Source organism: Pinus tabuliformis, chromosome J (assembly GCF_031772625.1).
Source record: "Pinus tabuliformis cultivar Carrire ecotype Pingquan chromosome J, CPIR1, whole genome shotgun sequence".
In the NCBI taxonomy this organism is placed as follows: Eukaryota; Viridiplantae; Streptophyta; class Pinopsida; order Pinales; family Pinaceae; genus Pinus; species Pinus tabuliformis.
The window spans coordinates 811,342,649-811,357,448 of record NC_142295.1 but is presented as its reverse complement, the minus strand read 5'-3'; the positions used below and the strand labels follow the sequence as shown (position 1 = coordinate 811,357,448).

General features: G+C 35.6%; 1 protein-coding gene across 4 annotated transcripts; it reads left to right on the top strand.

Moving 5' to 3' along the window:
• Positions 1–9,371: 9,371 nt before the first annotated feature.
• LOC149229182 (protein NRT1/ PTR FAMILY 7.2-like) lies at positions 9,372–14,596 on the top strand. Of its 4 annotated transcripts, XM_089378519.1 has the most exons (7): positions 9,373–9,390; positions 9,532–9,612; positions 11,037–11,149; positions 11,899–12,046; positions 12,200–12,417; positions 12,673–13,238; positions 13,413–14,596. In XM_089378519.1, exons 3-7 carry the CDS (start codon positions 11,066–11,068, stop codon positions 14,272–14,274), a joined length of 1,878 nt encoding a protein of 625 aa, XP_089234645.1. In that variant the 5' UTR covers positions 9,373–9,390; positions 9,532–9,612; positions 11,037–11,065; the 3' UTR covers positions 14,275–14,596. The 4 variants fall into 4 exon arrangements, with proteins under 4 accessions (XP_089234646.1, XP_089234645.1, XP_089234644.1 ...); XM_089378520.1 differs by lacking the exon at positions 9,532–9,612 and having other exon boundaries at positions 9,372–9,390; XM_089378518.1 differs by having other exon boundaries at positions 9,379–9,612.
• The last annotated feature ends 204 nt before the right edge of the window (positions 14,597–14,800 follow it).

Genomic DNA, 14,800 nt, shown 5'->3' with positions numbered 1-14,800 from the left:
CTGTACCTGGAATCTGCTGCTATCCCTGTTTATCACTCGTTCCTCAAAAGACGAGTCTTCTTTGAGCTCTTTTCTCTTGACTCGTAAAATATGAAAAGTTTGCCGAGTTTTGGCCTTCCAGCTCATTAAATGACCGGAAGAGATATCCCTCCTCTAGATTTTAATCTTTTTGGACCTGAGGGATTATTGCACAAAAAGATCGAGCGCTTGTTTTGTTCGGCTCGTTAAAGCAATCGAAAATTCATCCCTTCTGTATCGTTTTATACTTTTTCGGACTTAAGGGATTAGATGACGAAAAAGGAATTCTGGAGTTGACTTTATGTACCTTTTCAGACTCTCTAAAAATGAAAAGGACCGAGTTATCCTTGTCGTTAGACTCGTTAAATTCATTAAATAGCGACAAACTTGTCTCTAGACGAGAACGAGTTTCCTTATCGCTAGGCTCGTTAAAACATAGCGATAGGCTTGCCCGAAGGGCAGGTTATAGAACAAGCATATGTTATCCTCCTCAAGCTTGATAAAAATAAAGAGGTACTGGTCAGCAATGACTGGGGAAAAATTGGGAGAACCTCACAGCTTTAATGGTAGCAAGTCACTCTTGAACATGACACTTTGTCCTCCGTATCACATCGGGTTGGGTTGTTTCATTCACCGATCTCATCACCATGGTCCTCGCCACACCATCCACATTTGGGGTAATGCTACCAATCCATCACATCAGTGTCGTTATATGTTCAAGAGATGTTGTTCTGCAAAGAGTCAACCGTGTCCCATCCACTGCCATACATTGTCCTTCATCCATTTCATGACCGCCACCCTGAATCATACATCACAGTTTGTTTTCACCTCATCACAATCACTAGCTCCGTTCCGTGTCACTGATGTGGGATTCATTAAGGCCCTCCTTTGACGGATCGCTCCTTGTCGACATCAGCTCATTATCCAAGGAGTTGATCTAGGAACACCCCCTTCAGTACTTTGAAGCTTGCATGCCTCAATGGCAAGTTTCTCACTTCCGGCGACAGGTACACATCAATGACCTTCGACCAGAAGATTTTGCATGGTGGTCGACGCCAAGTCCTTTATTCCCACCATGTGAATTGTACTGCCGTACCTTGAGGGTCATCATCCTTATCGGTGATTCCTCTCGCGCTTGTTAACGGTTTACATCATTGACCGGTAATCAAACGATGTCTTTCCATGTTCGACTTCAAGAAATTCTCACATGGATCGACTTGTACATCGAGTGAAGATCGGAAGAGATTGAAGACCCCGGATCTAGTTTCATCCATCCGGGCTGCGATATATATTCAGGATATAAAGACATTTGATATGTACATCATTGCAGCAGATGATCATCCTTCTCAAAGGATGATAACTTCAGTAGAGAATTATCAGTCTATCATCAGACGATCGTCTGTTCTATGTACCAAAATGTATTTATAAAGCTGAGCATGGGAATGCCCGCCTCAGCTAGATCATGAAAAAGTATGAAAAATAATGTATTGTATTGTATCCTATTACAGGACACTTCTCAGCAGATTGAATGAACTTCGGATCCTCCTAATAAAGCATTTCACCCGATAAACGACCTCATACTTTAGGGGGCATCTGTTATAGACAATTTTGTGCCTTACAGCATTAGGCATGAATTGTCAATAATCCAAGGGATCCAAAGTCCCTAAACATGATGTTCCTACCCCTAGAGGAACAAGGTCAGCAAACCAACAGCTCTCAGATCAGTTCTCCACCTGAAAACACTCAAAAACAAGCAATCCTGAAATCAAAGCAGGTGCTCCACTAGGCTTGCGCTGAAACTCAACTCCTCCATGGTGTACCTGCGTTGCAAAGCAAGTGGAACAAAGGCCACCTGCGCTGAGCGAGATGGGACAAGTGGCACACTGAGTCATTGCTCTGGAATCTTCCAAAAATGACACTTGGATCAGGGATTTTGCCTTGTGATGAGTCAGAGGCTCTGTTTCTCCAAGTGGAAGCAAGGTTCTCCAAGTGGACTCAAGAACTGAAGATCAACTGAAGAGAGAGAGGACACAAGGCAGCTACACATCAGTTGCAAGCTGACTCATCCTTTCTCAATTCATCTATATATTGAGCTCTCTCCTATGAGCTCAGGAGGCTGGAATTTTGTGCAAAGTAATGATATGCTGTTGGTTTCACTATAGAGCTATTGGGTGATTGCTTGAAGGAGGTGAAGAGGAGAAATTCTTTCTGCTGGGAGGTGTTGCTAGATTGGGGCCTTCAATGGTTGTAACTCTCTCAGAACTTTACTTCTTCATTAATAAAAGCTATTGAGGTTCTTCTATATGCACTTGTTTCAACGATATATTGTGATAATTGTATATTTGATTTATGCTAATCCTTGAATCAGTTATGATTGCATGCTTCTTGTAGTTTCCTTCTTTGTTATTTTGCAGGATCTCATTGTAGCTGGGCCAGCAAAAGAGCAAGGAGCTGGGAGCAAGCAGCCAAAGAGAAGAGTTTGGATTCGACATTAAGCGCAAGGCAACGGTTAGTGCATTTCCTCATTCTCTCTTGCTTTCGTAAAGAAGTAAACCTTAAGTAGTTTTCTTTACTATTGGTGAGGTACTATCACCCTTAGAGTGGGATAGGGTCATCCGAGTCGGATACTTTTCCCTACAACAGGAGGCCCAAGGTCATAGCGAGAGTAGATTACTATGATTTTTGTGTGTTGTGAATATCGTGGATCTGTGTGTAGAGTCACAGCGACATAGCGTAGCATTGTACAGCTTGTGTCAGACCTATGCAGCAGTCACAGCAGGATTCGGTCTCATACTTCGAGCTCTCAAGGAGCTTCATATCGAAGGTTATCAAACATATTTAAGTGATAGAAGAGAAAAAGACAATGTGTATCATTCACAGCTTTATCCGACGGCGTTTTGGCAATGGAGAAAGAAGGTCAAAACAAAATATGCCAGCGGTAACCTCATGGCCCGTGAAGCATAGTCCACTTGAGATTTTAGAAACGATAATTGGGAGCATAAATGGTTGTGATTGTAGCATCATAATGTCGGTTTCATGATTCATTGTGATTCATTACTTGACTTGTGACATTTAACTCCTAAAAAGTGGCAGACTACGATTTGCGTTTTTTTGAAGACTATGCCTAGTTCCTTATTATTCAACAACTGGCTTGATAGAGGTGCTCAGTGTAACTAGATCAGATGCCAAACATCTTAGAGGGTAAGGATTTAGAGTCGTAATAAGTTTTGTTCCTGTGTTGAGTTGGTTCCTGTACATAAGATCTCATTTATGGCAGAGGAGTATTTCAACATCATCTAATTGCAATAAACTGTGGCAATACTTGCATGAAGCTTAACACTGCATGGAAAAGATTGTTGCCATGAAATATTGAAGCCCGTGAGCTTGTGGAAGGAAAAACAAGAAGTTGTAAAGCATATCTGCAGCCAAAGGATTGATCATATGGTTGTTAGCCATAATAGGGACGTCGCCCCATAACATTAATGGATCTAATACATATCTGTCAGCCCCATCAAGCTTCCACAACTCTATCAAAAGGTGTATCATCTTCAAAGGCTTTCAGAACCTCATGATTGGTAATTGATGTCCATTGTATGCAAATCAATAAACATGAATGTTGGATTAATGACCCCATTCCACGGAAGAATCGAGAAAGCGTCTTGAAAAGAGTTTGGAGATAAAAAGAAAAAGAAAATATTTTCATTTCATGTTTTGTCGCAGTAAACGTTTCCTTTTCATGCCGCACTTTGACCAGTTTTTCATAGAAAGTGGCAACTTCATCGTTTTGGCAAGCAACCTATCACTAACAATTTTATTGGAATACTTTATTACTGCTGCATCCATGGATGGAGAGTCATCAATCTGTTGGGTGTTTTGCGACTGCAAAATTCTGGGGATTGAGTGATTGCTTTGTTTTGTAATTATTAGTGATGATATGAATATAGTATTGATTGCTTTATTTTATAACTGTTAGGGATGATGATATGAATATAATATTAGTGATGATATGCATATAGTGTTGATTGTCTGTGATATTGTAAAAGACCAATAAAAAAATAGAGAAATATATTTAAGTTAACGATTTTCAACGTTTTTTAGTGGGAGAATACATTATTGACTTTGTTATGTTGAGTTTGGTATGTGTTAAATGTATCTTGTTGTTTTTTGGTGCTCGAAGAACATTATTTATATGTTTTCTTCATATGTATGTAAGTGTATATGTCAAAACAGGTTAGTTGTAGAGTTAACTGCTCGATAAACTTAGTGCATAGATAGCTTATCTATATAAATGGAAGTATGTATGCATACTGCTAGGATGAAAGCATGTCCCATATATTTAGTATCTAGCGTATTCTTGGGGGGTAGTCAAGAAGCGCCAATTGTACAAAATTCATCAATGATTGTCAGAATCAATTATGTTTGAAATGGAGTTCAAGTGAAAGTTCGAATATATGGTGGTGAAGAAAGAGTGTTTTTTTTACGAGATTCCAAAGTAGATGTGAGTGTTAATGAAGACTAGTGAGAAAAAATTATTCTTGTTGTTTCAATGTGTGTTTTCAATGTTTGTCAAGTAAGCATTAAGGGAGGGAATTGGAAATAATGCTTCCATGGATTCCATGCTAAGTTTAGAATTAGTTTGGAATTTTGTTCAGAGAATATCACAACCTCTTTGTCTATGTTTGGAATGAGCTGGATCGCAATCCAACTATATATGTGTATCATATTTGTGAATGAAAACAAATAGTTTATGTGTGTGAATTGATTTTCTTTGTAAAGCATTGTTATGACCATGTATATCATGCATAAGAAGAAGTTGTACAACATGGAAGCTAAGAGGCATCCTAAAATTGCTTCTAGCTCTAGCCAAAATTCCCACCTTCGTTTGAGGATGGCATAAGGATGTCCAATGTTGGATGCCATTGGGCATAAACAATGCGACCATCTTGCAGAATAAGGATAATATTAAAAATGTTATTACTTTCAGATTTAAGGAGAAGTTGTGGGGTGATAAAGAGTTCGAGAGGGAAAGGAAACTAAGTTATTATAAGCACGTGATCAACCACACTCTTCCAACCCATAATTATTTATCTTTCTTGACTAGTGTTAAGACAAAAATGAACATTGCTAAGATATGAACTAATTCTCATGAGCTTCGTAGTGAGACGTGACATTGTCTATTCCCAAAAAGCCATGGGAAGAAAGAGTGTACCACTTGTGGCACACTAAGAAGGTTGAAGATGAGAAACACATTCCCTTAGATTTCCCAGCTTATAGTCAAATCTACTCTAATTTTCAAATATTTGTCACACTATCAACCTTCTTGCCTGGTTAAGGCAACACAATTATAGTGATTTGGCAATGCTTCTCTCTCTACTTTTCGAGCGTAGAAATAATAAGTTGAAGAATTTTGATTAATTTATTACCTTCCTAAGGTTTGATAGGCCATATTGGTCTTGGTTTATTATAAAAAAAAATTAATACTTATAATAAACTTTTTTAGAATCTAATGTTATCTCCTGCTCCTCTTTCTCCCTTTGTATAAAGTCATTGTTATGCATTTTCCATTAAAAATTTAAATTAAATATATATATATATATATATATATATATATAAATAAATACCAAAAACATATATATGTATTTCTATTTATTGAGTTTTTAACAAAATTAATAATAAAAATATTTCTATGTATAAAGATATAAAATTTATATAAATATAAATAAGGTTATTGAAAGTCAAAATAGACCCATCTTCATTCAAGAGTTCAAGTACAAATCTTTTTTAAAAATTTACATTCAAAAAACACTTACATTTTAAAATATTCAATCACTCTTAATAAATCTAAAATAAAAATAAATATATACTAACTAATATTAAATATTAAAAATACTTAAACTTTATAAAATATTATTAAATTATTTAAATTAAAACAAACAAAATACCTCACTTGGCATTCCTTAACCCATTATTGCGGTGAATAACACGTTCACTCAACATTAAGATCTTCCTTAGATTGATGGATCATAGAATTTTTAAATAGGAATATTATAGCAATTTAAGGATTTATTTAATTATTTTATGTTTTAAGGGTTTTGGTAGGAATTTCATTTTCGTTTTTAGGTTAAAAAGTTTATTTTTAAATATATAAATAAATTTAACATGTTATAAAAGTATACATTTTACTAAATTTAAAAATCAAATTTATTAGTCAAACAAATTTCATTAACTCAAAAGTTAAAAACTTCTCTAACATAAAAAATAATTATGTTAATTAATTTGATTAACTGAAAGCTTTAAAATTTCTCTAACATAAAAAAAATCGTGTTAATTATCTACCACTTAATCTATTAAATGGAGGTGGAAGAATTGCTGTAACTTAAATTTACAAAAATCCCCAAATTTCTATGACTTTTCCAACAAAAACGCATCCATATGTACATTAAAACATGGGAAGAAAGAGTGTATCACTTGTGGCACATTAAAAAAATTGGAGATGAAAAACACATTCTCTTAAATTTCCAAACTTATAATCAAATCTACTCTAATTTTCAAATATTCATCACGTTATCAACCTTATTCCGTGGTGAACACAACACAACTATAGTGATTTGATATTTTTATAGTGATTTGATATAAAAATATTAGAATCCACTAGCATCCGGATGCACATTAAAATATGAATCTATTGGATGAAGGACAACGAAACAGCCAATGAAAATGAGTCGTATACGGAATTACTGTAATGTGAGTCATCCGATTCGACTGACGTTGAGAGTCATGTCATATTATTGCATCTCATCATCATTTCCCTGGCAAACAGTCACATTGTGTCATTGTTTTCTTTCCCACTTACCCACCCCTTCTGGCAGCTTGTGAAAAGGCACACCCCAGATCTGGGGATCTGAATCTGTACATTTCAAATCAATTTTTATATGTGATAACTGATAAGTGTGCAAATATAGGGGACCAGAATATATTTACATTTCAAATCAAACGTCAGATATCATCACTCCTATTTCCTATTTCGTTGTGATACGAGCTCCTTCTTCTCGTTTCGCGTGCGTTTTTTCGCCCGTGAAACTTGAAGTTGCTTCGTGACAGGCACTTACTCGTCAAATTCCATCGGGAGAAAGTCCCCTTTAAAAAAATCAAATCAGAGGAGTTATAAGTTGTCCCATCCCCCTTTTCCGCGGAAGGTTATCAAACTCTGAGAAAGAATTTAAATTTGAACAGTGATGACTCATGAGTCACGAATGAAGACGCAATTGCCTAGCAAAGTGTTTTTGGACAAGTGGAATCTTGTGACCGTGAAAGATGTTGATTTTCACATGTGTCTCATCGGGGGAATTATCAGATTAATGAAAACAATAAAGCCCTTTACTTTATGGTAAAGTTAATGGATTCTGACGGAAGCCCACTTCCTCACACTATGGACTTGGAAAGGAAAATACACGTAGTTATCCAAATTTTGCGAAAAATCAGATTTTGAGTCGTCCTAACAGGGCTAATATATTCTTCGTGGGATACATTCCTTATTAAATTTTGATTGAAATAGGATTAAATTCTAAATTTGAATGGTATAGTTTATACAAAAGTTTGAATTAAAAAAAATTAAAAGTTTTAAATCAATTTATTTTAAATACTTTTAAAATTTTGAATCAATTTATATAATAACACTGTATTTTAAATAATAAATAAAATATCATGATTTCAATCACAATTTTAAGGTTAAGATGAAGCGAAAACTCAAAACATAAGTTAGTCTCACAACTTATTCAATATAGTATCACAAGCCACCATGGAATTTTAAATTTTAATTTCATGACCGTTTTTAGTTTTTCATACACATCATTTAAGTTTTCTTCAAATTCATCAGTGACATTTTTTCCTTTTACTCCACGTAAGTTCTAAATAATAGCATCCATACTTCATATAAATAATAACATAATTGTCATTATTGCTTGATGACAAATCAAAATATTTGACATTAAAAAATTCCAAACGCTATAAAAAAACAAATTAAATATAGTTTTATATTTAAGATCCACTATGAAAAGTTTAGATTGATAAACAAAAAAACTTTGTCATTAATATTAATATTTCAGAGACTTGTAAGGAATTTTCGATAGTGACTGATGACCAAACCCTGAAAATAAAAATTAATAAACCATCTCAACGCAACACTACTCGCATAAGCAGAAATAATGCTATGTTTGGCTAAAGAGAGATTGCTTCATCCGGAATATAGAGATTACTTCATTCCCGATCAATTTGATTAAATTTACATATTTACAATTGCTCATTAAAATTTCGTCTGTTAAAGTTTTAACAGATTTATTGGCGGTAAATAAGTTTAAAAACCAATAATCTTTTTAAAAACAAAAAAATTGTTTTTATCACCGTCAATTGAAGTTTTAACAGATTTATTTGCTGTAAAATAACTTCAAAACCAAGAAGCTTTTTGAAAAAAAAAAAAACCTTTCAGTGGAATGTCAATTTCTAGGCCAAGTGGAATGTAATATTCAATATAGTATTGCAAGTGAAACTTAATATTCGATATAGCTGGGTTGAAATTTGGGCAATTAGTATATATTATATTATTGATTTATTAAGGTGTAGTATATTATTGATTTATTAAGGTGTCGTTTATTTAGGTTGAAGAATTGTTTGGATGTAAAAGAAATTTTGTAGTAATAGTGTTTGAATCATATTTTTGATGGTAGAAATAGATCAGTACTATCAAAATTTTTTTGAAACACTCAAAATCTTGAAATTTAAAAGCTATTTATAAAAATTCTTGCCAGATTTTATCAAAATCTGACCTAAATTTCCATAATTTTCAATCCAACAAAACAATCTTGTTAACTACACCATCCATTAATAAATTAATATTAGCAGTTAAATAATATACTTAAATCATTAAATGAATAATATATATTGCCAAGCACATTAATGTATCGATGAGACTATATTAGTAAGCCTGAAATTTATTCACAAACCAGCTGAACGGTCAGGATTTTTTTTTTCCTCCCTCGTTTCCTGATGTGATGTGCTTATCATCGTTTTAAGGAATCAAAGTGACTGAATGACCGGCGTGAGGACTACTGTCTGTTTCAAATTGACATGTCGTGCAACAACATCTTACCATTTGGTCGTCTTTCAATTTTACAGTATCAGAAATCGGGGTAAACGCTAGGGCATCACAACCGTAATGGCCGCCCCACGTTGGCTTTTTTCCTCTCAGGTAAGCTGGCACTGATGTAACCCCACGTCATTGACGTAGATGCTTCAGCCTCCAGCACTGAGTAGTCAGTTATATAAGCGGAGCTCATTGCAGTATTTGGATAATCCGGTCTGCAGATCTGCTTGATGGTAATTAACTTTTCGGGCAGATTCGTAGTCTTCTGTGTTTAGCGTAGTGTTCTGTGTTTAGTGGCTGCAAATTTCTGGCATGAAAACATATAACTCTGAAGAAGTTAGTTTTATGTTTGAGTTCTAACGCTCCATTTTCAGCTGTTCGTGACGCAATCGCTTTTACACGAATTGTTTCTCTGGATTCTGGAGATCGTAAAATTCAATATTCTTTCATCTTTGGTATTCCAATCGAAATCTCTTACGCACTAAGGCAATTTGCTTATTGAGTTTTACTTAGTCATCATTTTAATTGAACCAGATATGCGACCTTGGGTTTTATCTCTATCTTTCTGTCAGAAATTATTAGGTTCAATAAAGCTTGGAAATTTCAAAATTAAAAGCCACCTTCGGAGATAAATATTTATCTTTAATCTTTAAGTAATGTTCTGAAATTCAGCTATATCGGCAATTTAGATGTTTGGTAATATATGCCTCTGAATCAGGTATATTGATGAAACAACTCCAGCTTATAATTTTGGCTGCCTTGCGTTTCAGAAGGATTTTTCCTTTGCATAGAGTAGGTCAATTTGATTGTTTAACGTAGAAATGACAGAACAGATCTCTTTGTTGCTTATTTTGCTTAGGTAGAAATATAAATTTCTTCTTTCCTTTAAAACTTTACTGAGTTGATCTTAATCTGTATTTGTGACAAGTGTACAGCCTGTAATGTTGTGAGACTTTTAACACTGTCACAATCGGAAGATTGTTCCATTTTGAAATTTACTGTTAAATTCAGGAATAACTTTTTTGGCCTCCCTCAAGCTGTAAGTTTTATGGATGTGCTCTAATAGTGCAGGTTTAGTCTTCATTGGTTTTGTAGTTTAAATCTGAGCAGGATTATGTATGTTTGAGAGTTGTTAGATGAAGAAATTTAGTTATTTTGTGGTCCAATCTTGAACCAGACTATCTTGTCGTTTGTGGTTTATATGTTTCTGAAAATTGCCACGAACACGATTTCTTCGATTGAAAAAAATAAAATTAAACTTTCTTGATCGATATATTAAGAGGAACAAAGCCACTGTTAAATCTGGGAATAACTTTCTTGGGCGGTCTGCCTGTGGATTAATAGAACCTTCATGTTCCTTTTTGTACAGACTATCAACGGCTGCTTCGATCCTATACTGAGAAAGGGTTTGTGTAGCCTATATTAGATAATATTTAGAGTGTTTATGATTATTTAGATGTTTCCAGTCCAGATTTCTTAAACCACATTACAAATGTGACTGCAATTTCTTAGACATCATAGTAATCTCACAAATCGTGGACATACTAGAAAATCAAAAGAAAATAAATTATGCACTCAGACAGTTTCTCAACTCTGCCTGACTTCAATTACATAAACTGGTTTCTTATAACAAATTCCTCCACTAAAATGCCTTTACAGTCTGAACGATTTCATTGCCAATTGTTTAAATGATAAAACATCCTGTTTACGGGTCTGTTATAGACAATAGAGCAAGTAGCCCAATAGTCTCTTAGTGTTTAGTGACTTGTATGTTTCGTTTTGTTTTGCTCTATAGATCTTTAATTACTTCTGAGAAATCAATGCGACCCAATTTTGGGAGGGAAGATAGTGAATAACATTGCCTGAGTTTAACTTTCAGGTTTATAAGCCTTCACCAACCAGATCAAAATGGAGCAGCTCGACAGTCACGTTACCATACCCGAGCAGCAAAAATCGGACACGGGGAAATTACCTCCGAATGCTTATAGCAAGGTAATCTTTTTTTCCTACGAAATTACATATTATTTCTTTCAATCATTGTTTTTATAAATAAATAAATAGAGTGTAACTGGCAAACAGCCTCCAAGTCAAGCAGGAATCTGTGATTCCGTAACCGTGAGATGTTCAAAGACACTCCGATTAAGGATGGTTATGGGGATGGGACGATTACTCCAAGTGGTGATGGAGACGTCCCCTAAAACATGTAATTTGATTATTAGACTTTTTTCTTTTACCTCATTGTATTTTATAATCTTTAGAATTCAAATATCTTAAAAAAATTTGCTACAATAAATTCATTTCGTATTAAAAATACGTTTTAGATAATTACAATCTACAAAATTTCTAAAAATTTTATTTCAGATTTTAATAAAAACAACAACATCTCATAGTGAGGTTGTTCCAAATAGAAAAGCTGTAATCTAACTGCTTTACATTCATGGATTTTTGGGCTATATTTTTTCTTTCAATTTTTATGAAATCTTATAAAAATTTGCTCAAATTTAATTAACCAACTCTGCACAATCCAAGCTCCCAATCTATTTTGCTCCCAAACTATTTTTCAACCCAACAAATATATTGAAGCATTCAAGAATGTATTTTAAACATAAAAAAACACAATCTAACTCAAATATATATATATATATATATATATATATATATATATATATATATATATTTAAACAGAATCCAATATGGACGTTCCGTGATAATTGGAATCTTGTTACATTAATGATGGGCAGAGAAAGGAGCAAAAAATGAATGATTTCATTGGTAAGCATGCGAAAGAGAATGACGTTGAGCATACCCTAGACGGTACCGTTGACAGGTTCGGCCGGCAGGCCATCAAAGCGCGGACCGGTGGCTGGAAGTCTGGATTATTAATATTAAGTATGTCTGAACTCTTTCTGTGTACTTTTTCTAGTGAACCCCATCCATGGTATCGTATCTTAAAATAAATCGTTCTTTAATATCGCTGTAAGTTTGTAACGATCAAGTTTTATGAGTCTCTGACTATTTCTGGTGCTTGTCTATGCAAAATAGTAAATCAAGGATTGGCCACGCTTGCGTTCTTTGGGGTGGGTGTAAACCTGGTTCTGTTTTTTACTAGAGTGCTTCATCAGAGCAATGCATCGGCAGCAAATAATGTGAGCAAGTGGACCGGAACCGTTTATATATTTTCTCTTCTTGGGGCATTTGTTAGTGATTCATACCTCGGACGCTACCGGACATGCACTCTATTTCTCATCATTTTTGCGGTGGTGAGTCAATTTCTGACCTTTCTGCTCACTAATGTGCCTGGATCTGCCTGATACATTTCCAGACAGATACGTCAAAGCAATTAAGAGGGTTGAGTGCTATTTTGGCTGGACTCATTCTCTTGTAAGCCTGAAAAACTATTAACGAGTAATTTTGTGCATATCAATTATTCTATTAGCAGTTTTTAATCGTATTAATCTCTCAAGTATTAATATATGAAGAAGTAGAGACTAAATCATACTCTCTGACAACAACAGGGTCTAGTGCTTCTGGCTTTATCATCTCAGTTGCTCTTAGTGAAGCCTACCAACTGCGGAGACGGAAGCTTGAGTTGCCAATCTCCATCATGTTTGGGGATTGTACTGTTCTATTTATCTATCTACCTTGTGGCTTTGGGAAACGGAGGATACCAGCCCTCAATAGCGACGTTTGGTGCAGACCAATTTGATGAAGAAGATGACAGAGAAAGACCGTCCAAGATAGCTTTCTTCAGCTGGTTCTACCTTGCCCTTAATCTTGGTTCTCTTTTTTCTAACACCATACTGGGCTACTTTGAAAACAATGGCTTGTGGATATTAGGATTCTGGTTGTCTGCTTTAGCAGCGGGATTGTCCATGGTGATATTTCTAGCAGGAACGCCCACTTATCGACATCGCATGCCTGGAGGTAACCCACTGCCGCGTTTCGCCCAAGTATTTGTGGCAGCGATTCTGAAATGGAGGTTGAAACGCCCATCAAATGCTCATAAGGACCTTTACGAGCTACCCAGTACAGAAAGTGCAATCAGCGGATGCCGAAAGATACTGCACAGTGAAGGATTAAGGTATGTATATGCGTAACCCCAATATGAATATGCTAGCCATATAAGCACCCTTTCCGTTCCTCTCATTATTCAGTTCACCATCTGTATGTCTCTATGATAATTACTGTACCCTACACTGGTTTTTCTCTTATTTCCATATTGATGGATTATATTGAATTTGAATTGGTTTTTAAGGTTCCTTGACAAGGCAGCAATAGAAACAGATAATGACACAGTGGAAGTGGAAGGAAAAGAAAAAAGTCCATGGAGACTTTGCACAGTGACTCAAGTGGAAGAAGTAAAATGCATCCTGAGGTTGCTTCCTATCTGGTTGTGCACAATCATTTACTCAGTAGTGTTCACCCAAATGGCATCTTTGTTTGTGGAGCAGGGTGCTACAATGAACACCTCCTTGGGTAGCTTCAATGTTCCAGCTGCTGCAATGTCCATGTTTGATATTTTCAGTGTTGCAGTATGGATAGCTTTATACAGGCGGGTGTTGGTTCCTTTTGGTTATAAGGTCACAGGTAATCCAAAGGGTTTCACCGAGCTACAGAGGATGGGAGTGGGGTTGATCGTGGGTATGCTCGCCATGGTTGCTGCTGCTGTAGTTGAGATTTATCGGCTGAAAGAAGTAGACAACAAAATCATACCCGACAGTCCAAGCTCCCTCAGCATTTTCTGGCAGATTCCTCAGTACGCTCTGCTCGGTGCTTCGGAGGTGTTCATGTATGTGGGTCAGCTAGAATTTTTCAATAGTCAGGCCCCTGATGCACTCCGAAGCTTTGGAAGTGCCCTGTGCATGACCTCAATATCATTTGGCAATTATGTGAGCAGTTTGCTGGTGACAGTCGTAATGTATGTGACAAAGAAGGAAGATAGACCGGGTTGGATACCAGGCAATCTGAACAAGGGGCATATGGATCGTTTCTACCTGTTATTAGCAGCCCTCACATCAATTGACTTCATTGTCTATATTTTGTGCTCCAGATCCTATACCAACATTGCAGTTTACAAAGAATCTACTGAGGACGAAGAACTAGCTCATATTAAATAAGTTTTTTTCTCCTTCGTTCACAAGGTTCTGTGTATAGATGCAAGGGATTACTATTGTAACGTGGATCTATAAACTTGAACAATCACTTTGAACTTCTTTATTGTAAAGCTAAAAAGCTTCGAAGAGCTGGCCTGAAAGGTGTCGAACAGAGAGAGCACCCAATCGTTATTGAAAGCGAAGACGGGTAAAAGAAAAAGAGAGGCTCTGCTGATAGAGTCCAAGGTACAGGAGTTGAAGGTGACACTGCTACACCAACTTCATGCACTGTAAAGTGGATTCTAATAGTGAACGAGTTTTTGATAATAAATTAATTTGTTCAGAAGTTTGGTGCATTTAATTAACTGTTCTCTTCCGCTTATAAACATTTAAATCATATTTCTGACCCACACATTCCATGGCAATGCAATTTGGGGATATCATGGATTCAACTGCTCACTACAAGTTCTCACAGATTCGAAGATAATGAAATTTGGGCTAACATGGATTCAACTACTCACTGCAAGTTGAAGTTTATATTCAAGAGTAT

Excerpts from the sequence above, each read along its gene's own strand:
- LOC149229182 (XM_089378520.1), top strand. The coding sequence starts at position 11,066 with ATGGAGCAGCTCGACAGTCACGTTACCATACCCGAGCAGCAAAAATCG. Across the intron at positions 11,150-11,898 it reads CTCCGAATGCTTATAGCAAG|AGAAAGGAGCAAAAAATGAA; the intron begins GTAATCTTTTTT and ends AATGATGGGCAG. Across the intron at positions 13,239-13,412 it reads CTGCACAGTGAAGGATTAAG|GTTCCTTGACAAGGCAGCAA; the intron begins GTATGTATATGC and ends TTGGTTTTTAAG.